The 27,298-nt window shown below is 43.7% G+C and overlaps 1 protein-coding gene across 1 annotated transcript; it reads right to left on the bottom strand.

Annotated features, from left to right (window-relative positions):
• On the bottom strand, window positions 1-26,138 carry PANX1 (pannexin 1). Its single transcript, XM_075081387.1, has 5 exons — window positions 25,864-26,138; window positions 15,612-15,751; window positions 6,073-6,296; window positions 4,394-5,064; window positions 1-2,360 (listed from the first exon to the last, which is right to left on the bottom strand). Exons 1-5 carry the CDS (start codon window positions 26,042-26,044, stop codon window positions 2,275-2,277), a joined length of 1,302 nt encoding a protein of 433 aa, XP_074937488.1. The 5' UTR covers window positions 26,045-26,138; the 3' UTR covers window positions 1-2,274.
• Between the last annotated feature and the right edge of the window lie 1,160 nt (window positions 26,139-27,298).

Below are 27,298 nucleotides of genomic sequence, written 5' to 3'. Positions count from 1 at the left end.
TTCACAAAATTGATTTTATTTAAATAACTAAGAAGAATTGATACATATTTTGTTGACACTTTAGAAGACGAGACATTTACTGCACCAGGTCATATTTTTAAATACAGAAGGGGAATTAGTAAAAAGTTGGGTTCAGATCCAACATGAAACATGAACGTGTTGCTTTCAGGAACTTTGAGTTTTAAAGACTGGGAACTCTACTTACATCAAACAGTTCAAACACATCCACATCACAAAATCTTAGTATTGCACTATAGCTCCTTGTTCGAAACACAATGCACAAAGTGCATCTGCATTACCCACAGATAAAGGGCCATCAGCAACACATCATCACAGCCAGACAGAAACAATCTAGAAAAGGTCAGAGGGGTTGTAGGTTTGCTGGGAGAAGTTTGGCAGTAAAATTGAGCCGTTTGGATCACCAGTATCCAACACAAACCCTGTTTCTTGCTGGTAACGCAACAGATGTTAGGACTGCAGCTGTGCTACTGTCCTATGCAGAGGTAGCATAATACTATGGCTTTAAAGACTTTCTTTTAAATAAGGCTTGTCTTAGCTGAAAGCCATATAATAACTGAAGAGTTCTTGTAATACTAGCCCAAAGTATAGTATGGCAGCACTTCAGGATCCACTTGTTTAACAACACGTGACAAATTCAAGTAGGTGCACTATCTCTTTGAAATCTGCTGCAGCACATAAACAGTTCTGTGCAAAGATGGTAACACCAATGACTTCTTTTTCCCCCCTCATCCTCAGCCATATGGAGAATGCTAACAGTCAAGAACACAACAGTGGGTGACACAGAAGAACAGGAAAATGGAAGTCCTACCTACCTATCACAGAGGTCCTACTTTGTCTAAAAAGACAACTTAGAAGAGGTGACAAGCAAAACATTTCAGTTATATTGACAACATGGAAAAACAAGTGAGCATATAATGTTTGCTAAAGATACACACTGCCATTGGGGTGCTTAAACCCCCACCCACCTCACCTTCTACCTAAAAGTCAAGACAAAGGTCATTTTAATGTTCATTGAAGGTAGAGCTCCTGGGCAGGAGGGACGACATTAAAGCTGAATGCTACTCTCCCATAACAGTCCAATAACAAACCAGGACAGTTTTCCAATTTACAAATGCTCCCCTTTCTTTTGTTGGTTCCAATCCACTTCAGCATCTTATCTTTAAAACTATGTCACGGGGTGTGTGGGGGGAACAACCTTTCACGGTGTTTATATCTACCTCACTTTGGCTATTCGGTGCTTGGCTCTGCCGAGGCACTCAGGTGCTACTGTAATACAAATAAGACTGTCTTCTCAAGTGGGTTTAGAAAACAGTGCAACTAATATTGCATTTGATGCTACAAACATCTTGAAACGAATGCCACACATGCAAACACTACAATACAACTTCTACAAACTATTACAAAAACTTCACTGATTTTCAGTCCAAACTCCAAGGCGGATTTGTTAGTCCAAGACCAAAACAGTTGAGAAATAAAAATTAAACTAACATTTAGCTTACATATCATTACATTTTGTAAAAAGAAGTGTTAAGACATCATTAATTTATGAATACATAGAAAATTCAAATTCCTTAACATTTACAGTACCCCCTTATACTAAGCCCGTTTGTAGTTTCTGTTCCACTAGTGCCAAGTAATTAACCCCAGACATCAATGTTGAGATGTCTAACCAAGACACATCAGGCCGAACATATCTCTCCTGTGAAGACACAGCCAATATCAGTGGCCAGCCATGACCTGATACAGATTAACCAGACTCATTAAAAAAACCAACACCCACCCACCCCAACACACTCCTCCAGGGGCGAGTGCCAAGATGCCTCACTTAAACCCCAGAACTGAGATGGCCGCTCCCAGCAGAGCAACACTTCAGAATGCAACATGGCCATCTCTTTATGTTACCCATGGGTTATGTTTCCCATCCCTGTATAGTATAGTGCTAGCTCTTTGCTGTTGCCAGCTTTGATTGCATCCAATGCATGGCATGTGTTACTCACGATAGAAATGTTTTGTTCTTGCTGTTCCTTGTGGGGTTTTTTTGTTAATAAATAATGAAAGTCTACAACAAGCTTTTTCAGGTACATGATCGCTGATGATAATACAAGTAGTCTGTAAACCAGTTTGGCCTCTGCAGAATTGTCAGGCTATTGAGACAGTTGCATTCGAAGAGCAGCACCTTGCGTTGACCTCAGTGAAGGCAGAGGAGAAGCCCTGCTGCAGTATGAAGCTCCTGTCTGCTGCAGCAGGGAAGCATCAGCATGAAGAATCTATAAGTCTTTGGCGAAGTTTTTTATCTTCTCCCTGACTCGCACTGCCACTTGCATCATGGTCTGTCAAAACTAAAGAGAAAGTAAACCTTTAGAAGTGAAAAGGCCGTCAAACCACTCGACATATTCTTGTTTACAAAGGAACTGCCACCAAGACAGTGCTGCAAGTCCGGCCATCCTGTGCTGTGCTGGAGGAGCTGAGCAGCCTCCAGTCCCGATGCAGCACCCAGCAGCAGGATGCCCTGCAGCCTCTCCTGCCCTTACAGTCCAGAGTCAGCATCTGCCCCTGGTTTGTTAACATGGTTACTAATTAAAACATGCTGATGCCACTAGTGACAGAAGAAAAGACAATGAGACACGGGCGAAGCTTTGCTGATGGGCAGTGAAGTCTGCAGCTGCACCCAGGCAGAAGGAGAGAGCTGCACCAGCTGGAGCTCGTCATGAAATGCCAGATTCTTTCTGCAGCGCATTTTAACAGAGCTTCAAGCGTGAGTTTGTTCTGCTCTGGAGGAAAACAAGTCATTGAAGTGTTTTTGTGAGATGAAAACAGTCTCAAAAGTTCTGCTTTCAGATGAAAGTTAGTCAAATTTTCTATTAGTTTTTTTCAGCTCCTTGAGCACAGACCTCCACGTTGGGCTCTTAAATTCTCCTACCAAAACCCACCCACCTGTCATTTCAAAAAGGGACACATTTAAGAGCAAAACTATTTTCTGTCAGAATTACTCCAAACCACTGTACTAGAGCTGGCTGCCAGAAGTGCTTCTTCTAGTTTGAAAATAATTCTGCTTGTTTATTCTGAATTCCCTTGTTGTATAAATTGACTTTTCCCCCAAACCTCAGCCTACCAGAACTGCTTGACCAAAGTACAGAGGAACAGTTACCCTCTGGTTGCTGCTGCTTCATTTTTATTGAGCTTTCTGAAGGACATAGCTTTCTGAAGAGGAAGTAGATTTAATTTTTTTCCTGCCTTTGAAACAGTTGTTTAACTTGCCCTCAGCATTGTGCTTGCCTAATCAGGTCAGCTGCTAAAGGTTTTAAAGCATCTTCACTTCCATGAGTGAAGGACTTTGTGAAGAGGCAGCTCACAGAGTCTCAGCTACTTCACTCAGGGAATGTAGGCACTGGTGTCCTGCTGCTTCTTGGGGACAGCGATGACAGCAGCCATGCCCACATCAAATGGGAAGAAAGCTTTTCCATCCCTTTATGCCTCTCCCTGGATATTTGGCTTCTTTTCTCTAATTCTGTGCTTGAGGAGGGAATTGGAATCATTTAAGATATACCACTTTTTTTTGGCACAGAATCTAAGACTACATCTCATATAACAGCAATTCCTCAGAGCCAACCATGTCCAGGAACTGATGGGAATATTCAGAGAACAGGTGTACCAATCCAGATCAATTCAGACCATTTTGGCAAAAATCATTTCACAGTCAATCTTCCTTTCTCTCTGTCTAAGAAGGAACAGGAGCATATTCACTGTCCCAGTCCCACTTCCCTTCTTCTGTCATTTTCTGTTCCTCCGCCTGCAGCATTTCTGAGCATCAGACTTATTTTTACATTCATCTGAGATTTCTGCCAAAGCCTGAATGAAAAGCAGAAGCAGCAGTTACTACACTCTTGAGCTAATCTCTGAAAAACAAATGTCCTGAAATCACTGCTTTCTCACTGGAGCTCCTTCAAGCACAACCTGCTGTAGACCAATCTAGTGCTCTTCTACTGTGCATGTGGTCTTCAGGAGTTCAAGTTCAGACAGCTGAAGCCTCTTACTGCTGGAGCAGAGGTGTCAGCAAGGACCACCAACTTAAGACACTTCAGTGTCTAGCCTGTGCTACTGACTTGCAACATCACAATCTTCTGGCACATATGTGAAGTTATAGCAGTTATACTGCAGACAACATAGCAAGGTCTAAGCAGGTCCATTTTCTTGTAGAATATTTAAATGTTTTTGGTAGGAATACACATCTAGATGAAATGTGCTTTGTTTTGCATGAAAGAAGTTTTGACTTAATGGATTCCTTATCTTTCTGTACCAGCAGGTTTGGATGTGGTGCTGTTGTGGTGTTTATTTCTTCACTTCTTTTTAAAGAAAGAGCAGGTTACCTTACCTTGTAGCTCTGTTGCGTTATTTTCCGGGTCTTCTGTAGTTGTTTCTACAGGTTTCTTCAACACAGCTGTCCCTGGCTTCCCATCCACAGTATCTGTCTTAATAGTACCAAGGTTAACCAAAAGTTGCATGACATCAAACTTCTCAGAAGCTGCAATATTCTCCAGCACTTTGAGGCATTTAAATGATTTAAGTTCACTCACGTTTTCCTCAAGAAAGAGGAGGTAAAGGCTTAAGTCATCAAAACACTTTGACTTGAGTTTCAGAACATCAAAAGTTGGCAGGATTTCATACACTTTGAGAATACCTGAATTCCATCTCCACGGAACAAACATTGCATACACTACTGGTGGCATCACTAGAAGATAGACTAGCAGGTTAATATAGCTGAGTACCTTGAAGACACCAACAGCAATAAGCTTGCACTGAACCACTTCTGGAACAGTTGTGTCATTCTTTAAGATCCCAGTTTTGATAGTGCAGAGAAACTCATCACTCAAAGATGAGAGGCTAATGTAGTAGCCCAGGTAGAGGCATGCAATGAAAATAATTACTAGAGTGACTAAACGGCAGATAATGTATTTCATTATTAGGCATTTGGAATTCTTCTTTGTCTTCAGGTACTGCTCCACAATTGGGTATTTAAAGTAGCTTTCAGATATTTCCCACAAACTGAAAGAGAAAAAATAAACCCCAAATCACATAAAGCAGATGCTGCAGCACTCACCTACCACAAATTTCAAAGAAACTTAGTACTCTAAAATAGACACAAGATTGGATTTGCTATTACTGGGGTAAATTAAGGGTAGTTTTACTGAAGGGAATAGAAAAGCAACAGAATAGCAGATAAATGAGGAATATTGACGCTTAAATACAGAAAAGCCACTCAAGAGACAAAAGAGCTCAAACACTGGAAAATGGAAAAAAAAGTATTGCCCTTGCAGCAAAAAAAAAGTTGTTATTTTCCAATACAAAACAGGTATAGTAAGCAAATCCATGAGGAAAAGCAGACTTCCCAATGATTTGTTCAGTAACAGCACACTGGAAGGATTTTTAGTTGTCAAGACCTAGCTCTGCATTTTAAAGAACAGACCTAAATCCCCATTGCATTGTTTGTAACCCCATGTGCAAGGAGAAAGTCACCCTGACCTAGATGAAGCAGAAACTGGATCTGTTTAGAACAGTGCACTAATTTGATGAGAGAAAGGGCTTTTGTTTTTGTTCGGTTTGGCGTTTGGTTTTTACTGGGTTTTTCTTTAAACAGAAGCTTTGCAGACCTAGATCTGAAAGGACAGGAGAAGACAAGTAACAGGCTTTGCTCACAGCATGCAAGCAACTGTCAAGAACATTGAGAAATGAAGAGTGTAGCCACCACCATTTTCTTATGCTGTGGTGGGTAAAACTAATTAACACCTACTAAAACTAAAGTAATCAGGACATCTCAGGTAATTAGTAATCTGAAGAGCTCATCAAACGTTTTCTTCGAAAAAAGAAAGTTATAAGTTCCAGCTCCAAGTGCCCACAGTAATGATTTCCATGTCTTCTTTTTTTTAAACCGAATTTAAAAGCGTGTCAGGTCACCATTCAAACCTTTGCAGTAAATTTTTAAGAGAGTGCAGGTGTCACAACTGTCAACAGCTTAAGGAAAAGAGCAAAGAAAGCCAAGACCCAGCATCTTACCTCTGTGTGAAGTTCTCATTAACAGCTGGAACCAGGTCAGTAGGGTCCTTGGGGTCTCCACTACGGATGCTATTAGCAGCTTTGATTGCCCTGTTATAGGCTTTGTCAAGTTCTTCCATAATAAATTTCAGGTCTGAAGAAAGGTGAGGTGCTGCAGTGAAGCGCCAGAACAAACATGGTAGATACAGCAGGATAGCGACGAGCAGAAGGATGTATGGGAAGAACTGAAGGGAGAAAAAAATTCAGATTAGGCTCTACCTGTATATAAAATGTGCTGCCAGTCACCGTTGTTCCCTATAGACTGTTAGGTTCCCTATAAGCCTATTAAATTCCATATAATTTTATTTATAAATCTGGCTTTTAGGAAAACCCACTTTTGTGGTTATTGGGGATATGCAGGGAAGCAAATTCTCTTTTCAGACAGCTCCAGTAACCTTGCTACTGCTTCGAGCTTTGCAACAACAGCAACAAAACAAAAGCGGGCTAAAGTTACCAGGATCCTGATAACATTTTCATTGCATATTCAAAACCATACTGCTGGAGCTGGAATTGAGAGAAGCAGCATTAACCTGGGGAACAACAAATAGCAAAGGCAACCAAAGCAGCTATCTGAGTGGCTGAGTGGAAGAAGAGGGTAGTGTCATATTACTTTCCCTCCCAAATATGTCAACACTGGTTATAGCAACTAAAATGTTCCAAACACCAGCAAAATCTCTCCTGCTCTCCATTAGTTGTCAGGAGGTTAATGAATAGACCATTTATAGCAGTGCATCTGCCTGCAAAGACACACGTGTGTTCAGAGTACCTGACATACAGAGACTGTAAGGGATGTAATATTTAAGGGTATTTAAATATTTTTAGATAACTCCTAAATGGAAACCAACACGTGACATCAGGATGGTCTGGTATTAATGCAGCGCTGAGGAGTTGAGTCCTTACACAGGCCCAGTTGCTTAGGGAAAGGGCTGAAGCAGGTATAAAACACAACAGCTTGAAGCCTTTCCATCCATCTTCTAGTCATCGACGAGTAGGATTTTTTCACTATGAGATTTAATCTCTGATTCCCTCTGCTGCTGGAAAGAATGCATTTTCTATCTACTGTGACGTTATATTCAAGGTGTACATTCATACATAACATTACCCTTACAGACACATGATGTAAGATCTAGTTAGACAAGCAACTAGTTAACAAAATGTACTGCAAATTTGGCTGATCTCTAACTCATTACATTCAACTTCTGATAGTAAGCACACTTAAATCCAGCATCAGTTCCTATGGAAGTTTAAATTAGTTGTGGTGAACAAACTTGAAACAGATTTAAGGCATCTTAAATGTTACAGCCATGCACACGTGCACATTCTTCGAAAAACCCAATGGAGAATTTTAGAGGAAACTTGGACTGAAGTCATTAATCAATGCAAGTGGAACAGCTCCACTTACATCTGTAGGTATTTAACAAGATGACAGTTTGGACCCAATATTAACATGTTAACCTGTGTTTGCATTAATGAAGGGAGACTTAAGTTTTGTATGCACAAAATAAATAATTTGATGTTATTGAACATTTCATTTGGAAAGCTGCTTCTAAAGATCACCTACCATTAAAGCAAATCCTACATTATTTTTAATACTAGGAATGCATATGACGTATTAACACATAATAAAAATCTGATTTCTTAAAGGAACTGCATCAGTAATTGATGTGATACAAACCATAATTCTGGATGTGCACATTCTCTACATAGGAGTCACAGCAGAAATTTGTGAACACACAGTAAGACAGCCATGAAAAGCACTAAATAGCTACAGAAGACAGAGAATGCTGTATTTAAATGTCAGCTTTCCCTTGCAACCCTTCTTATAATTTCATACTTTAACCATTTCTGCTCAGTAGCAACACAACCGAACTTGGCCAAAATCACTTCAATCTCTAGGTAAGTCCTCAAGGAAGAAAACTTCAAGAAAGGCTCACCTTTAAAAGTGAAACAAATCCTGCAGGAATGGGCTAACCAGTAACAAGATTGTTTCATAAACCTAGTTAACAGAGTTGACTGTAATTATACCGTACATCCCACTAGAGGTAGCTCTTCCTCATCAGCAAGGAACAAGCATCAACCCCTGTTGCTGTGTCATAGCTGTGGCCTGTCCCCTCTCAACTGCGGGGGACTGACTTCACAAGCCAGAGGGATCCAGGGGATTCCTTCTGATCTCCTGGAATTGCTGGGGACTGCTCTTCTGCCACCAAATCTAACTTCTGCATCACTAAACCATGCTCACCAAATGGATTGTCTATAGTCACCACCAGGAATTCCTTCCTTCCAGAACTCTTACCTACGCCAGCTGCCAAGACATCCCTTCAGTATGGGTGATGCTCTTCCCTCTGAACTGCTAACTGCTTTTGACCAAATTGAGCAAGTCGATTCTCTCAAACACACTCCCTTAATGGCTGTCACCTCCCAGCTCTCAGCTCTACTTGCTGCACCCTTGATATGATCTTTCCCCTACCCCCAGCAGTCTGTAGAAACTGTGCAGAGCTCCGCCTTTGCTACCTCCTCTCTTCCCTCTTTCTACACAGCAGAAAACCTCAGATTATCTGGGTTTTTTCCAGATCTATCCTTTCCAATTGAGATATAAAGCTCTGGTATGTCCCATGTGTTTTCATAGACATCTCATCAACTCAAACCCAACAGCTCAAGAACCTGCCCTTCATATTTATCTCCGTGGACAATGCCACTGAGTCTCTCAGGTCAAAGTCCTGGATGCCTTGGTCTACCCAAAGCTTTATGTTTCACAGCCAGGCCCTCTCAGTCCTCCGAATTCTGTACTATGCAGAAATTACCTATCTACAAACACAGCTTAAATTTATCTAAGCTCCTCTAAGCTGCTGCAACACCTTTTCCATAGGCCTTAACAAATGCCAGCTTGTACAAGATTGCTGCAAAGCCTGTTTGACCTCACATCCTTCTGTGTCATACACCTCTTAGCACCTTTCCACTGATGCCAGGAGCAGAAAGATCAACAAAGAAACATCTGATTTAGTAAGGAGTGGCCAAAGATTCTTACGTTGGTTTATACCATTTGGCTTTACTACTCACTCATTTGAAATTTTACAGGCGTCAGAGGATTTATTAATTCCCTTTCTGACCCTCAAAACTGGAAACACCACCAGCAGTATCCAATTAATCCTTCAGATCTCTTTACCCTGAGGCCTACAAGACATGTGGCAAGAGACAAGTTGACACACTGAAGTCACAGCCCAAAAACTCCGTTGTCCCAGTCCCCATCTCTTCCTTTATACCTAGAAAAAGACTGTGGGCATGTTCTGCATTTGTGTAGCACATTAGCATCAGCCCTGTTGCTCTGCCCCAGACCTCCTCCAATCCCAGCCATCTCCCCTGCCTCATTAAAGACCATTGTCTTATGAAGACCAGACTCTGCCATCTTCCCTTCCACCTTTCTCCTCTCCCCGACTCCTTTACCACTGCCTTTTCACCCAGCAGCATCACAACTCTGGGGCAAAGGCACATTTGCCATGCGTTTACTGGGCTTGCCCTCACCAAGCTCTCATCACTCCCAAAGCTGTAGCTTATAGCAGCATGAGAAAACACTATGCAGCTCTTTTCTGAATGGTCTCAAAACCAGAGCAGCAGCGTGACCATTAGTCCAGCTCTTTTTGTTTGGAAACAAAAGCCTGTATTTGTCAGCCCTTCCACAGCACTTGATGCACGACTCCATCCTTCTCGGATTCTGGCTTTTTTAAAAATGAAAGATACGCTTGTTCTATTTGTTAACAGTAGGCTTAGATAACTAGCAGATTGTTCTGAATCACTAAAATTTAAGGCCTTGAACCAACAGGCAGAAGTGAAAATGCAAAGTCATCTGGCATGAGTCCTAGGTTTCTGAGCAATAGACTCGGATTATCCAGCTCATCTGACTACATTTTACAGTCACACATCATGATTTCCCATTCTAAGAAGAGGACTCCATGGTATTCATACACAGATGAGCATGTGCCATGCGCCTTTCTTTTATTTTTTATGTATTTACTTCCAAGGCACCAAATACACAAGGAGGAAATGCTACTTCAGTCTTGGATAGTTAGTAGTATTTAAGTTAAATGGGAAGTGTCACTGACTTCAAGAACTATACTGTCAAAGATAAGCCAGAGGAAGATATTGCCCTACAAGTAAAACTCAGTTTTTCCTTTGCTGTCTAGTTATCAAGTCCTTTTTCAAGAGCAAGTTCATAATGTTGGATTTAAGATGGTATGAGACTACATAACTGAAGAAAGGTCCTCTGAAAGCAGATTAGAACAGATATATTAGAACAGATAGAAAATCCTACGGTGCAAAATGCTTCTTTCTGAACTTTATTAGTGAAAATGCATTCAGGGGTATAATACCATGCTTCAACCTGGATGTCTTCATTTCCACCCAGCTGCAAGGAGAAAAGGACAAAGACCCAATGAGTCTCCCACTCAAAAACAGAATAGCAAAGCTTCAGCTAGGCTAATCCAAGTTTTTGGAAGGTACTAGGCATAGGTATCTAGGTAAGATTAGTATTCAGCATGAGACAGACAAACTAGTAGCATACGTACCAGGGACTCAAACTAGAGTCCCCTGTATGTTTTCTGCTAAGTATTACTGAGCTCCTGAAAGCTAAAGATGATAGAAGCAGGTTCACTTGTCCCTTAGTCTGATGGCACACTGGGTGGGACAGCAAGCTCCCAAGGAAACAGAGCACTAGGAATCCAAGAGGTCAACTGCCCCTTGTTCTATACTCCTGCAGGTCATTTCGCTTGACAGGCGTTACAGGCTATACTCTTACTCCTGAGAGCCAAGAGCACCTGATTCCTCAGCAGGGTATGTCTGACAATTCAACATGAGAAACCGCTGAAGCCCATGTTAACAAGTATTGATGAGGCACTGAGATCCACGCCTATATCTGAGCAGAAGTCTGTGCAGAGAAGGATTCCTTCCTCCAGGCTAAAGTTGTGGGTGTTCAACACCACTGCTCTGCAACAAGTAACTGAAATGGGAACTGTAGAATTAGTGCTTCTCTGTATCTCATGGCTGTACTCCTGTCATGGTTTAGCCTCAGTCAGCAACTAAGCACCGCAAAGCCGCTCGCTCACTCTCCCCACCCCAGTGGGATGGGGGAGAGAGTCAGAAGAGCAAAAGTAAGAAAGCACGTGGGTTGAGATAAGAACAGTCTAATAATTTAAAAAAAAAAACCCAACAAACAACAAACCAGTAATAGTAGTAATAATAATAATAACAACAATAATAGAATGAAAAACATTCTCATACTAAAATCCAAAACACAGTATACCAGCTACAGTGAAGAAAATAACTCTATCCCAGCCAAAACCATCCCATAGGGCAGTCAAAGATGAAAAGAGGACCAGAAAAATAACCTGCATGCATGCAATCCAAACTCTAGAAAGCTATTTAACACACTGAACTCTTTGGAAGTCATGAACATTTATTCAAGCCCCTGCATTTGCTTCCCTCATGAAGATTACTTGCACAAACTGAATGTGTATTTTCCAAAACAACTCCGTCTTATCAGAATTTGTAAACATCTACATTCAGATAAAAAATTCAGTGGCATACAGTAGTCAACAAAGAAGGAAGCACTGAAGTGTCTTCACTCGGGATGAAAATGTTTCTCATTAAAAAGTAAGATCATGTAACTACTACTTCAGTTCCAAATTTCTATATGGCACCATGAAGAGCCTAAGCAAAGGCACCAGCCCCCAAACAGGCTAACGACAGCAATGACATGTTTCCAGAAGCAAAGGTATTAAGCTCCCTCTGGATATGATCCTATTCCTGTTTTTGTTGATGGGAGATGTTTCATTGGTTTTCAGAGCAGAAATGTGAGCTATAAATGACTCATCATTCTGAAGGTTGCCATGTAGTTGAGATATTATCCTGCCTCCAGATCTGAAAGTGAATCTCAAACCATACGTGACCTTTTTTACCCCACCTGTTACTTTGGTTTGATACAGCTTAAAAAATTTCTCTGCACTATGGATTAAAAAGGCTTTGCAGTGCAGTCTCTTCTTCCAGTGGACTGCAAGAACTGCCCACTCACAATGGCCAAAAGACTGTTTCTATTCCAGTTAAGGATCAAGCTAAGTTTTTGTCAAAATAAGTGGTCAGGTGGAGCACTCATCTTTAGGGACAAGCAGCAAACTATCTGCACAGAGCAAGCACATATATGACTCTTCCATCCCACAGCAGCACTGTTTGTCTCTCTTTCCCACTCATCTTTAGAAACCAATATCTTTGATCTGACACTTCAGATACAAGAAACCTCTTGAAGGAATTAAGCCTGAATGGAAAACCCCAGAAGAAAACAGAGACAACAGAAGAGCAAAGCCCAACCAGACTACGTTTCATCAGTGACAAACTTGAAGACAAGTCTTGTCAGAGGACTCAACCATATAAGCATTTTGTTAGCTTTTTCACTGACAAAGAGGAAATCTGAGCATTAAACTAAGAATATATGCAGGACATACCAATGTCGTTTCTTTCCATTTATCTATCTGCAGGTAGTTTGTTTTTTGAATTGTGCACTTGAGTACACAACTCACTTTGCTTTCTGCTAAGGGTGCGAAGAGTTATTCCAGGATCACTGGAAATTTCAGAAATCCTGTTCCCCAAGGAGCGAGGCCCTGGGCACCCTCTCAGAGTGCAAAGACCACTAGAGAGGCAGGGAACCCAGAAAGTTGAAGCACGCTCCTCCTCTCCACTCCAAAAAAAGTTTCCAAACTGATAAATTCAAGTGTTGGGAGAGATTTCCCAGAGCAGAAAGGACAACAGGCAAAGGTGCTCAAACTTCTGGGGTTGCCCAAAATTAAACATACACTGTACTGATCAAAAAACCAAAAGTCCCAGTGCAAACTTGTACTCTGAAATAGGAGGGAAACTGGAAGGTTTCAGTTCTTCTGTAATGCAACCTGGATTTGATAATCCTTCAGAGCAAACAGATGCCTAGAACAAAACCAGGGCAAGTTGCTTCAAGTTGGCTTTTTCACCAAGAGCTACACAGTCCTACTTCCACTCTATACCATGATGAGCACTGTCCTAGGATACAAATCTTTGTCAGCACTTCTGACAGAGCACAGGAAACATGCCATAAGGAAATCCATCCATTTCAATCAGGAACTGGGGCCTACAACTTCAATCCCCCCAAAATCATAACCTAATGCCAACTTAAGCATTTCTTATGGAGCATCCTAGCATGCCAATATAGTGAGATACTAAGTCACAGTGTAAGAAAGCACCTGAGATGCTTTGCAAATAAATGTACTGCTGCTCAGAAAGCAGGAAAAAAGCCTCAAATGCTGTCTTAAGAAAAACTGGGCCTAACGATCCCTGCTGTCCCTCTACATGCATCACTGCCTCTGCACTACAGAGTCAAGTCTTCTCTCACCTGAGCTCAGGAAGGCTCCCTTGTCTCATTAACTTCAGTGTGCTCACACAAAGGCTCTGCTCTGCCCATTTTAAAAACTGTTATCTAGCCAAAACCTGCAGAGCAATGAGGTTGTACGTACCTTGCAGCACACAGCCTGAACAGAGAGACAACGAAGCCTGGTTCCTGCAGAAGCAATCAGCCCCCATGGCAAGGGACCCAGCAGTGCAGCCAACAGCTGTTGGCCCCGCCTGCAAACAACAGCGAAACACCTTCAGGTGTTCCCACCACAGTGGGAACTAATGGTCAGTGTTAATAGCTGTAACACCGCTCCTTGTCCTGGAAACTTGTTAACATGGAAGTTGATGAACAACCAGCAGAAGGATATTAATTAATCTGGCCTCCAAACAGCATCTGCAGCTCCTAGTGCCCAGCTCAGTGGAAGGGCAGGAAACTTAAGCATGGATTTAGGAGGTTAAGACGAGGCACGCACCCTCTGCTACAAGCTCTGACTCAACTGTTCAGACACACTTCTTGCAGCCAGTCTGCAGGGCATTTACAAGGAAATATCACATGCCATTAAGCTATCATAGAGGAACTGTGGGAAGAAGGGCCCTGTATCAGTTCCTGAGACAGCACCAGTCAGCAAATTAACATGGGTTGCATCATAAAAGCATGACTACTTAAGCTATTAGTCATGGCTGGCAAACTAGGAGACTTACAGCTATCAGCAGGTGACTATGGCATAAAATTCAACATAAAGAAACAGGGTAACAAGAACTGATTCCCTCAAGAGAAAAGGGCAGCAACGTATCCAGGTTTGCAGGTGGAGTTTCCACGCATGCAAGCTGCCTGCATTGCGAAATGTCCCAGCAGCTTCGACTGGCCTCTGTAGAAGGTCTGGCTGAAGTGGAGTGGAGCACTAACTGAGCATGGAAGAGTTCAGGCTAGAAACCAACAAGTCTGGCTTTAATATTCATGAAACGCAAGACTGTTGGCTCAAGGTTATGAGTGGAGCTAACTGGAGAAGGCAGCAGTAAATACTTACTGTTAGTGATTTGAGTCAGCAAGTGAATCAAAGACAGCCCTGAATAGTCTTTCAGAGGAGATACCACAAGCTGACTGAATAATAAAAGCTGAGGATATGGGATACACCAGCAAAACTCAGAAATACAGATGCTGCAGGTCCCAGACCTGAGCTCCCTCTAATACCAGGTTCTCCTCTGCTCCCAGGTGCCAGGGGGCTTATTTGCTGCGGCAAGTAGTGAAAGGGCTGGGGAAGGCAGCACACAACACCCTAAATCTGCAGCACTCCAACAACATTTCTTTCTTTGGTATCAGCACTGCCCAAGCAGGGTGACGCTGCCTCTCGCGTTGAGTCAGCTTGAGGCACTGGCATGGCATTTACTCAGAGTTTGTAACTCCTGCCAAACCTCAGCTAACTGTTTTGAGACAGCTCAAGTATCTTAGTACCTACTGCATTTTTTTAACCATAAAATAAGCCTCTCACTGTGCATTCAGTATGATGATGCTTTACCTGGAGCAGCGAAAGCCAGCTCACAGTTTGCAAGGGAGCAAATCTTCTGCCTCTGGAAGCTCAGAAGAGCACACTGAAGACATGGGAAACCTGTTGGTACCAGCAATGAATTTCATCTCTCCCAAAATGCCTATCTGCCGTGAGTTCCTCTCCATGCAAAATTGGCCAAGTGTAATACAATAAAAAAACCGAAATGTTTTTACTATCCTGTTTTCCTAAAGTAATCTTTTGATACAAGCTTTGTATCTGGCAGTTGTTCTATCTTGTATCCTGATTTTAAAATAGTTCCTGGCTAAAGCCAGGTGAGGCACTCAGCTCCAGGGCAACACAGCAACATTAACATTCCTCTTGTATCAGATAACTGGTGATATTTGTTGTTATAGTACAACAGACCCTTTATTTAAAAGCAGAAAATACCTTCTCTAGTACTACCCTCTTTGGAAATAAAGGAAAGAAAACATTCTCTTTAAAAATAGAGAGTTAAGTCAAAGCCAAAGACTATAACAGAGGAGAGCAGCAAGAAAAGCAAGGCAAAGGCAGGCTTCTACATGGGGATAATTTCTGCAGATTTGTACATACTTTATGCAGCCACAGGGGAATGTTTTCTAAGTTGCTCTGGGATGGTTGCTTCTGCTGCACAGCCGCCCAGCAGTAGGACTCCACGTAAGCAGCCTGTCGCCAGGAGAAGGAGCTGGGTGCAAAACAGCTAATCTGAGCACCTGGGAAAACAAAGCAAAAGTTATCATGTCCTCAGAAGATCAGAAAAAAAAAAAAAAAGAAATCAAGTTTAGGAAGAAGAGCTTACACTTGGGATTTCGTGGTATCCAAAGCTATTAGGTTAAGCAAACAAATGAGACACAGTAGCTCTGCAGGGAGGAGAGTCACAGAATTCCCACTGCACTCAAACAGTTAATCTCCCACAGGGATTCTCTGATGTCTCCTAAGAGTTGAGACAGTGTATTAGAAGCACCTGCCTTTTAGGCCAATTTTCTTAAGTTTTGGGGGGAAACATGACCTCCAAGACCTGTCTCTCTTGCTTGCACTTGATTCAGGTTGGCCAAAGGGGAACCAGCAGATATAAAGTGTGATCAGATAAGGCTGGTTTCCCGAGGAAACATCTACCATCACATACTGTCATGCTGCTGTGTTTCCCAAATGCACAACCTACCACTTACACACTTATTGAAACAAGACCCAGACACCATTCCTGCTACCCTTACAGTGATGAAAGTGCAAGTTTGGCTCAGTTTGGTACTGCTGTTTCATCTGCCTCTGAGACTGCACATGAGCTTTTAGTAATATCCTGCTCTACAGGCACCAGTTGAGTCTTTCTGCAGCACACCTCAATGACAAAGAGTGGTTTTTGGATGTGGAGTATCAGTGGCTCCTTGGATGAAAGCTACTAAAACAGGACAAGGGGTTTTGATTTTCTTTCTGAAGCTTTGGTAGTGAAAGCAAAAAAACCCCACACATTTCCAGTGTTTCAACATTTCCTAAATTTGAAACAGGTTAGCTGTTTCACCAAATGATTACACAAAGTGGAGATGGCTCTTCCCTCATCCCTCTTCCACGAGCAACCTCCAACACTTCCTCCAACACAACACCAATATCGAAATAGCAAGAGGGACAAAATATTGCTACTTTTTTTTTTTCATAATATGCTAATCAAAAGTAGTGCTAATGGCATCGCTGTGTGCTTTACAGGGGAAAAAGTATTTTGTATAAGATTGTATCATTCATGCCTTTTTGCTGGTTTAGCTTTTAGAGAAAAACTTCCTTTGTAACCTTTGTAAAAGGAGTCGACCACCTTTGCCTTGTAACTTGTATAGCCTTTCAACAACATAGCATAGTCAAGGAGCATTATGAATAAAAGCCTTTCCTTATGAGTCACTGTTATAATTATTTCTAAGGCTAGTATCATAAATACATGGTTTGACCTCTCACAAGCCTCCCTTATGGAAAACAAATTACTGTTTATCAAACGAAAGCTCACATGATTTAGCAAAGTTGGCACCAGACAAGCACTTGCTCTCTCCCAAAGCTTTGGGAATTTCTGCTCTCTAGAGAATTTCCATTAGCTGTGGAAGCTCAAGAAATAATACACTGCAGGAAAAAAAAGAGAGAGCAGGCAATTGGAGTGTCTGTTCTCCACTGGATAGGGACCATTTATGCTCTGCTCTCATCACTTAACAAATCTGCTGCTGGCTATGCCCAGTGTGAAGCAGCAAACAAACAACCCTCTCAAAGGGTGAGCAATAGGAGTGTTCAGAAAGATTCTTTGTCCTATTGATAACTGTGGGTCTGCAACAAGAAACACATTCCATGTGTTCATTCTTGCTAACAGGTGGGAAAACACTGAAGGTGAAGTGTTTAAATTCGTGAGGAAAAAGACAGTCTCCTTCTCCGAACAGTTACGTGCACAACTGCATACCAGAATAGCTACAGCAATGCCAGTGGGGCAGCAGAGCAGTGAACCTGGCTCTTCTTACCCCCGGGGTTTCAGCAGGGATGTTGGAAACCTTTGACAACTTGACTTGGGAGTCAAGCAGATAGAACTTGACATCAAGCAGAAGCTGAGGATGCTCAGGTTATTGCACTGCTTTTTAATTAGCTTTTTGCAGTCTTGGTTTTAAACACTTGTTAATGTAAATCACAACTCTTCACTAACCGTGGTAATGTTAAAGCTTAAATGGAGAGGTTGGTTTTGTGCATAATCTACACAGAACACAGATTATTAAATGCATCTGAAAACGGTCACAATCTTCCGTGGTTTTTTCCTTCCTTCCCCCCTCCAAAGAAGTAATGGTAATAAAGCTATATAGATAATTTACTTTATGTTGGGCTATTCTGGAGGAAGTTAAAAAGAAAATCTGTAATTTCTATTAGAGGAGAAATTAGGCAAAGGGCCAAACACCTTCCACAGACCCACTGTGCACACATACATGCACATGTCTAGTTTATGAAAGCCTAATAGTTTTCTTGTATCAAAGGAACAGCCTCTCATGACATGAAACCATTCCTCTTCCTTTGCTCCCACAAGTAATAGAAGGGGAAAGACAAGCATCAGCCAAGCCCATAACAACAGGGAGATAAAATAGACAGTGAGAGGATGAGGAAAAATAAACTACTGTATTCATTAAGCAGTTGCCACAACAGTCTTTGGCCAAGTTATCATTACACTTGGCAATGCATTTTTTTTTAAAACATTCCCTGGTATTACATCAACTTCGGAGGGGGAGTGATGGGGATTTGACTTACACTTTTGCATACAAATAAGGATTAAAAAAATGTTACTTACTGTGGTTGCCCTAAAGAGAGACCACCCAAAAGAGCTGCAGAAACTTAAGGCAGCAACAGGTGTGTATGTATGATAAAAACTCACTTTTGCAAGTGAATTAAGATTATCAGATGGAGTTGGTCGCTGATGGCAGGAATTACTTGCAGGTATGCAACCGATTGAAGAGTAAAGCCCAAGTCACCACAGCCACCAAGCAGCAAGGCTGAGCTGTCACCCCACCCAGCTGCGGCATGTCTTCACGCGTGCTCTGCCAACAAGCCCCCAGCTATCTCCTCCATGTCTGTACCAGGAAAATCCTTTTCTTCTGCAACTGGCTTCTCTGCAGCTACTATACAGCACTGTAAAAACTGGCATGGGGCTGCCCACAGGTGGAGATCCTGTGCCCTGGTAACACCTTTTCACTGACTTTGCCTAAGTCTTGCAAGCTCTTTTAGGAAGGATCTGTCATCAGGTATCTAAAAGAAAATGCCCCAATCCCAGCTGGGACTTCTCAGGGTTGAGATACAAGCAGTGGGCCTACTCCAGCTCATTTTGCCCAAACGGAAGTAGAAATTTTGGTATTGATGCTAAATGAGCAAGATACAAGTCACTTCTGCGATTCCCACCCTAGTGCCCCTGTAGACGCCTTCCAAAAAAGAAGCCTACCTACAAAAATAAACTCCCAGAATCCCAAGGAAAACCTCAAGTCTGAAGGAGAGAGTCCCTGTTCAGTACCCAGCTGCTTTGCTGGGGCACAAGCTGGGACAAGCAGAGGGCTCAGCATCCTCTGGCTGCATCCCTTACCAGAGAGAGCATAAACCCAGCAAGCTGGACTGGTTTCCTCCCCAGTGGCTTAACACCCCTTTTCTGACTTAAACATCTAATTAAGAAACAACAACTAACAGAGAGTACTTCACAAATCAATGTTAATCATACACTGAACCATTTTTCCTTAACCAGGATCAGGTGGTTGAAGTTGACAAGATTAAACCTTCAGTAAGTAAATATTTGGTTTCTAATACACTGCAATAGCTGGAAAAAGATTTGCATAAGCTTGGATGAAAACTTAGCCATTAATTACTACTATAATTTTCCACAGGGAAAAATGAACTAGCCACACTACCCAAACACCTGATTTTATCTAGCAAGAATTATCCACACTAGCAGTCACTAAAGAAAAACCCACAAACAAGAAAATCAAGGCACACATACACAATATACAGACTGCCAGGCACCATCCAATGCGCATCCTCCACCCCAACATTAAAAGAGACTTTAAAATATGAAAAAAGATGTCTCAATGCATGCCAAAGAAGAAGCAACTGTATGTGTGGGTGTGCAAACATGCATTAAAAGCAGACCAGAAGGAGTGATATTATGAGATTTATGGATGCTTCTCATGGACCAAAATTGCAGGTTGGGTGAAACAGAATAAACACTATGTTTAAGAAGGAGGTATGGAGAGGCACAAATGGGTGCACTGGAGAAAAGAACCTGTTTCCTGAGGTTTACTTTGGCAATGGAGTAGTAGCAGAGTGTAAAGCTCAGGTGATGCAATGTTTAAATGGAGTGGGTCAGAGAAGCCAGCAAGTACCTTTCCCTCTCCGTGGGGCTGCCAGTTATCCCTCAGAGAAGTCTCAAAATCATGCAGCGGGAAAACAGCTGGATATTTATCAAGCATTGCCTTCAGAGGAATAGGGTTTTTGATTCACAGGAAAAAATCTTGTGAATGAAATTCCCACCAGTGAGATTTAAGGAAAACAAAAAAAAAGTTTCCCTTCACCTGAAGAAGAAACATCTCAAGACAGTGGCGATGACCATCTGGCTCCACTGCCAAGGTTGATGGTACCCCAAATCTCAGGCAACACCAGAGGGCCATGATGCTTTTTAAATTAATTCTGGCACCAAAAGCAGCCTACCATCATTTCTGTAGTAAATGTAAACCTACGTTTGTAGGCTCTGTAGAAGTTAAATGGAAAAAAACTCTCTTCACCAACAGCTAAAGAAGTTCACCCAAAGACAATTTAGACTTGACATTAAAGTGTTTTTACAAGTTTGTCCTGGCTCCCCAGGCAGGCCTGTTCCTGATGCTGGTAATTTCTGCTATTTACTGAGTACTCCTTATATGCCAAAGAGCAGCACATCATATGTGCTGTTCTCCAGGGTCTGCACCCCTAACGAAAGATGCTTTGAAGTTCTCAGCTTGTCTGGCTGCTCCAGACTGATCCTATCCTGTCATTAATGCCCCGTTTTTCAGAGTACCATGTAATATGTGCAAACATCGACTATTAGCACACTGCCTGCTTCAGCAGACCTTGGAGATGCTTTTCAAGCTCTCAGCTAGCAGCTGCCATAGTAATAGTCTTTGGCCTAATTACACCCAACTTAACTTTAGCCCCCAGCCTTGCGGAAGTCACAAGACAGGATTATTTCCCAAAAGCCTCCCCAGCAACTTGTGAATGCGAAGGGAGAGGGACATCAGCAGGGAGGGCCAGCGACAGCGTAGCAGGAGAGGAAAAGCCCATTATCCAAGAGTTAAAACTATTTCTTGGTATATTTGTTATTATTTAGTCTCACAATTGGGTTTTATTCCCCCATTTGATTCTCATGACTGAGAAACATGATTAACCTGTACAGAGAGATATGGGCCCAGCTGGATGTAAAATAAGGTATGCTGCAGGTAGGTACTGCTGCCCCCGTGGCACCCACAGAAGCTGTTCGGGTGCAGCACCCAGAGTTCCCCACTAACACCCTTCACCCTGTGTTTTCTGCTGGCCAAAGCACCTCCAATCCCACAGGCAGCCCGCTCAGGGTGGGAACTAAAACAAACAAATTGGGGAAAAGCCCTCCCAGGAATTAGGTGGAAATTGAGCAGGGCAGGGGAGGGTTGTCACCACTGGGAAAGCCCAAAGTAGTCAATGGGGACATTAACCCCATGGTGTGTAGAACATAGGGCAAGACTCTACTTTCCCATCTTTGTGCACCCTCTAGCAAGGAGGTAAGATGCATCACAGACCATCAGAGAGAAATAAGACTTTTTTTAGTGCAGCAAATCTTCATTTTGACAGATTCATGCAGATGCTGTGGGTTGGTCCGTGATCAGGCACTTCCTAACCCACCATCCTGCCACAACTGACAAGCCAATAGCACTACCCAGACCTTCACGTTGATTACACGCAAGTTTCTTAGGTGTCTTTACTTAACACATGATGGTTTCTGGTTTCCAAGGTGATTTGTAATATCACAAAATAAACAGAGATGCTAAACCAAGATTAATTAATTCATCTTTATCAGGGAGTGTACTGATAGGACAAGGGGTAACAATTTTAAACTGAGAAAGGGTAGATTTAGATTAGATATTAGGAAGAAATTCTTTACTGTGAGGGTGGTGAGATACTGGAACAGGTTGCCCCGAGAAGTTCTGGATGCCCCCTCCCTGGAAGTGTTCAAGGCCAGGCTGGATAGAGATTTGAGCAACCTGATCTAGTGGAAGGTGTCCCTGCCCATGGCAGGGGGTTGGAACTACAAGATCTTTGAAGGTCCCTTCCAACCCAAACCATTCCATCATTCCATGATTCTATACTAGCAACGTCTGAGCCGTATACAGCCAGTGCCCAGACCTAGCCTGTAGTAAGGACTGTTGGTCACCACCACATGATTGCCTTCTTCCCACTCCAGCTCTCTCCCTTTGTCACCATCTCCCTTCCCAGCCATCACCTCCCACGCGAAGCCATGGTGAATGCAGCTGGCACACGCTGCCCGCTGCACAGCGGTGCCGGAAAGCCTGCGGTATAGAGAAGGTCAAACAATACCATTTGGTGACAAGCAGCCGCTGGGCTCAAGCATGTATGAGCAATTCCCTGTTCCCTTCCTATGGGAAAAGATGCAAATACTTGATGTCGACTGGACAGGTCTCACATCTGCTGTTCTTTCAGCTACAGCCCAAGGCAGCCACTCTTTCCCAGAACTACCTTGGAAACAAGCCTCCGCAAAAATTAAGCAGCTTGTTTTGATTTCATCTCTGCTCAACTGTCTGTACCTGCTTAGGGGTCCAGTATCCTGCAACAAGCAGTGTCTTGGTAAAAAATATTTATGTTTTCAGCTGTTTATGATAAGAAAGCATATCTCATAATATATACACACAGAGTTTAAAAACTGGAACCTCAATCCTGGCTCAAAGCTACCTTTATTAAAAACACGGTTAAGGAAAAATGACACAGATAACCACAGAATCAGTAGAAGTTTCATACAGTGCTGAGGGTGCCCCTATCTTTTTTTTTTCCCCCTTTTTCTAAGAGGGATGGGTGATATAGCCTTATTTGTATGGTTTCTCTTACTGTACTACCTTTACCCTAAGAACTGCTAAGTAATACTGGGAAATAAAACAAGGCCATAATATAAGTAATAGAACCATACACAACACTGTTCAAATCCTCACAAACCTGTTGTTATTTCCATTTTCAACTTCCCAGTATAAAATGATAAGAAAAATACATATAGCAAGGTCTAGCTGTAAAGAGATAACAGGTGCAGGATTTCAAGCAGCAAAGCTTCCCAGGGCTGGCAGAGAACAGCTCAATCACAGCTAAGCACTATCAGAACCAGCCTAAAATCATCACAAACCTGCAGCTGACCATGAATAACCAAGAATATAACCAAGAAGAAACTTAGATTAGTTGTCCTCTTGCCTCTGAAGGATGCCGAGCTGTGTTGCAGACACTAACCCCGAGAGTTTCAGCAGTGATCGCTGGCTGAGCACAGCAGCTGTGTTTTCCATGCCTCCTGCAGACAAATCCTCTGTGATACCCAACTGGAATATCATTTATTTCCTGAAACTTTTATCAAAAGTAAAAGTTATTTGGCAGCTTCAGAAAACCTCCATGGCCTTCATAAACATCTTCATAATTTTGCACAATTAAAGCAACCGCATGTAGGAGGAAAACTGCAGTTATCTGACACCGCGCTGCAATGAACCAGCAAAGCAGAGTGGGAAGGGAAGGAAGGTGACAGCCCAAGGAGCCAAGAGAATTTCAGGTGGGAAGAATGCAATTTTCCCAACAGAAATAGGATCTGCCCATTCATTTTTGGAAACAGTGTTCAATTTTCATACCTGGAGGCAGAAATATTTCCATGTTGTGACTCACCTACCACTTTCACAACCACTTCTGATTCCGTGTTGTTCCTCTTCAGTCCAAAAAGGGACCCTACCATTTTCTCTCAGTTTAGCACTCCTGAGCTTTTTCCAAGCACAATTGTAACAGGAAGTGTTTGAAAACAATACTTGCTTTCTATTTGATATCACTGGCTGAACATTAGTGCTCACAGAACCAGGCATATCCAGCCCCCAAGACCCTTTCTATCCCCCAAAAAGCCCTAATGAAAACAGGAAATCAGGATCTCCCATAAACTGCCAGCCTGCTAACTGCAGGACTGTGCAGCAAATAGGTGACAGCCATAACAGCAGCACAGCTGATATAGTATCACTTTCTGTATTCAAACCACGTGGTGTAGTTTTACTCATGCCGGGCGCCTGGCATATTTCTCATAGTTATTTTCATATTTGTTTTTCAAATAAAAAAGCTTGGTTTTAAACCACATGATTTCTTCTAAAAGGTCTCAGGATCATACCAAAATAAAGCACATGCAAGATGTAGCATGCATTCTAGTTCTTGCTTTATGAATCTACTGCAGTCACTGATTCAGTTTGAATTAGTTTAGTACTTAAATATGTTATATATAGCATGCACTGAGGCCCAGATGTTTGATTAGCAAAGATGAGAACTTAAGTCATCCAAAAGAAAGGCACACTTTACCAGACTGCAATTCAACTGCATGTTGGAGCTTTATGTAAAGAAGAAAAATGAAAGAAATACTCCTGGTAGAGCTCATAAAAGAGACCTTGATACACAGATGCTGTTTCAAACTGGATCCAGCACTTTTAGAGGAGAAGCAGAAGGAAGAAGTACTAAGGGGCCCATATACAAGCCAGTAAGTGCAAGCCCTCTTTTTCATTGCTTTAAGAGGAAGAAATGTGCACATATCAGTAGATCTAAAACAAAAAGCAGCAGGTTAGATGACAGAAATACTGCTGTATCCATCCAGGCTCTGATTGACCAGAGCTGCCACAGGGCTTGGATCTGGTCTTGGTATTCCCAGCCCCATCGCCCTTGACTCCTCTGCACGATTATTGCAGGCCACAGCGCTTTGGGTCAAAACCACATCTGCTGCAATAGGTGTGTAGCTAGATGTGAATACAGCAGTCTGGGGCACCTTCTCTCTTAAGCAGTCTGCTATCTGATTAATGCTATGCATGACGTTTTTGCACAGATTCACCACTAATTCACAGTCCCATTCCAGCTTCCACTCTCTTGACATTCACTTGACTCAAACCTATAGGTGATGTATCTCAGGTATACAATACTGAATGCCAATAAACAGGTACATGCAGCAAATCAAACTGTTTCTGAAAGGGTTGAAGTCCTGTGATTCACTCCTGTCTCAAAATGGTCAGTCCTGCTTATTTATCTTTGAAACCCTTGTTCACATAGTGTTATTTAAATGCAGAACAATTCTTATAAGCAAACAGATTTTATAAGTGAGCCCCCGAGTTACAAGTCCTTGTTTTTTGGATTTAAAAGTCTCCTCACCGTTTCAGACTCTGAGAGGGGATGGCTACTAGACTGCTGCACAAGCACTGCTGTAACTTGGGGATGGGGAAAAAAGAAGATAGCAAAATAATTAGGGAACTTGGCCATTCTCCGGTAAAGCATAGCTTCACCTACTGCGTCACACCAGAAGTTGAACTGGAAGAGCTGCAAAAGCAAAGCAGGGGAAAGCTTTGGAGAGCACTTCCACTGCCCATCCTGCCTCGCATCCGAGGAGCAGGTGACCAGCCTCAATATGCAACTGAGCCACCCACAGTCCAAATGCTGAGGTCCGAGAGCCCCTTTCCTTGTCACAGATCCCTGACACCTGCTGAATGATAGCGAGATCTTATTGCAGAGCACTCCAGGCGCCGGGAATCGCCACACACGGGCGGTTTTTGAGGCAGAGCTCGGCAGGTCGCTCATGCTCAAGGCGTTGGGAAACAAAAGAGCAGCGGCATGGCTCCACTGCTCTCCTTAAATCACACCCACAGGAGAAGATGCAGCAGCTGAGCTGGGAGGGCTCTTGCTCAGAAGGTTGAGACTGACATTAAGAGAATGACAGCGGTTAGGGAATATCCCAGGGAGGCGTGGGCAAGAGCGGGAAGGCCAGCCAGGATGCCCAGCATACCTGGGCAAGATTGCACGGCGGCCCCGCCTGCTGCCAGGGATGCTCTCCCAGGGAGCTGCTCTCCCTCCTGCGCCCCCCCCGCGGCCCCAAGGCGCCTTCCTCCCTACCCCCGAGTGGAAACCCCTCCGGGCAGCTCCCAGCTGAGCCCCCACGGAGCGCTGCCCCCGCCCCCCCCCGCCGGAGCTCCGCACCGCTCCCGCCCCCGCCCCGCCGAGCCCTTTGTCCGCCGCGGGAGGCGCCGGGGGGAGACACACGGACGACTTCGGGGCGGCCGGTTACCGATGGAGACCTCCTGGGCGAAAGCGAGGGAGATGAGGAGCAGCGGCAGCCCCACGACGATGCAAGTGACGATCTTGTCCAGCGCCAGCTCCAGCCGCAGCCCCTTGTACCGCGTCTCCGGCGGCTCCTTCAGCAAGAAGTCGGAGAACACGTACTCGGTGGCGATGTGCGCGATGGCCATGGCGGGCCCGGCTCCGCTGAGCTCGGCTCGGCTGAGCTCAGCTCGGTTGGGCTCGGCTCGGCTCGGCTCCGCCCGGCGCGGCTCAGCAGCGCCCCCGCAGCCCGGCCCGGCCCGGCCCGGCCCCGCGCGGCTCCGCCCGCCCGGCGGGGCGTGGGGGCTGTGCCGGGCGGGGGCGGGGGCTGGGCCTCTCCCCCCTCCCAGCACGGAGCGGGAGAGCAGGAGGTGGGGTCGTGCACCCTCCCCCCCTCCCCCCACCGCCCGGAGGAGGGGGCTCTGGGCCGCGCCGGTCGCCCGGGGGTGTCCCTAAGGATGGAGACTTCTTGTAGTGCCGTCTGCGCCCGCCGCCTCTGGGCCCCGCTGAGGAAAGCCTGGCTCCGTGGGTGCTGCACCCCCATCAGGTGTTTGCACCCATGGCTAAAATCCACCTGAGTCATCTCGTCTCCAGGCAGAACAGCCCCAGCCCTCTCCCCCCCACACCTTGTCTAGCAGATGCTCCAAGCCTTTGATCTAGCTAACACGGCGTGCTGTGGCATTTCAAAGTGTTTGGTAGCCACCGCCACATCTCAAGTCACTTTTTGTGGGAGTCAGTGGGGTGCCTTCACCTTTAATAACCCTTAATTCATTTTCCCCTTTATATTTTTCCAGTTGCTCTCTGAATCCCTGTAAGCTCAGAGCATCCTCAGACCAGGAGTTACAGAGGTGACCACCCCGCAAAGAGCCACCCCCTCTGCTGCGCTGTGCACGTAGCACTCCCCTAGCTCATACTGCTTCTGCCAAGAGGGACAAATTGTTCCCTTCTCCACTCACCTCTCCCTTTATTAAACCTGTATCCTACCTGCTTTCAATTGTCCTGTATATTTTTACAAGCCCCCATCCAAGGAAATCCTTCCTCATATGGAAACTGTTCTACAACACTGATTCCCTTTCTCGCTTTTTCTGTGCTGTTCTCGTGTTTCTGTGTCCTCTCCTGGCTGGGGCTGGGGGATGTGACTCACGCTGCATTCAAGATCCAGGTGCCCCAGACATCTGTGTAGTAGTACTAAGCTGTTTCTGGTTTGCTCTGTCCTTAATGCCTACTGATTCCTAATATTCAGGTGCCTTTCTGCCAGCTAAAAAGCCCTTGAGCTAACGTTGTCATTAAACTATTACAAATAAGATCCCAATTCTGGGTTGCTTACAGAGTATGATGCACATAGGGCTAGGATTGATTTTTTCCACAAGTATTACTGTAAATGTGTCAGTACTAAATTTTAT

The sequence above is a fragment of the Phalacrocorax aristotelis genome, chromosome 1 (assembly GCF_949628215.1).
Source record: "Phalacrocorax aristotelis chromosome 1, bGulAri2.1, whole genome shotgun sequence".
Lineage (NCBI taxonomy): Eukaryota > Metazoa > Chordata > Aves > Suliformes > Phalacrocoracidae > Phalacrocorax > Phalacrocorax aristotelis.
The sequence above is the reverse complement of the archived record's forward strand: the minus strand, read 5'-3'. Positions and strand labels throughout refer to the sequence as shown.

What these genes read in the sequence shown, in the direction of transcription:
- PANX1 (XM_075081387.1), bottom strand. Translation starts at nt 26,044, where the DNA reads ATGGCCATCGCGCACATCGCCACCGAGTACGTGTTCTCCGACTTCTTG. An exon ending in CGCCCAGGAGGTCTCCATCG is followed by an intron (nt 15,752 to 25,863) that starts GTAACCGGCCGC and finishes TTGTTTTCCCAG; the next exon opens with GTGCTCAGATTAGCTGTTTT. An exon ending in TTCCCCTGTGGCTGCATAAA is followed by an intron (nt 6,297 to 15,611) that starts GTATGTACAAAT and finishes TTCTCCCTTCAG; the next exon opens with TTCTTCCCATACATCCTTCT.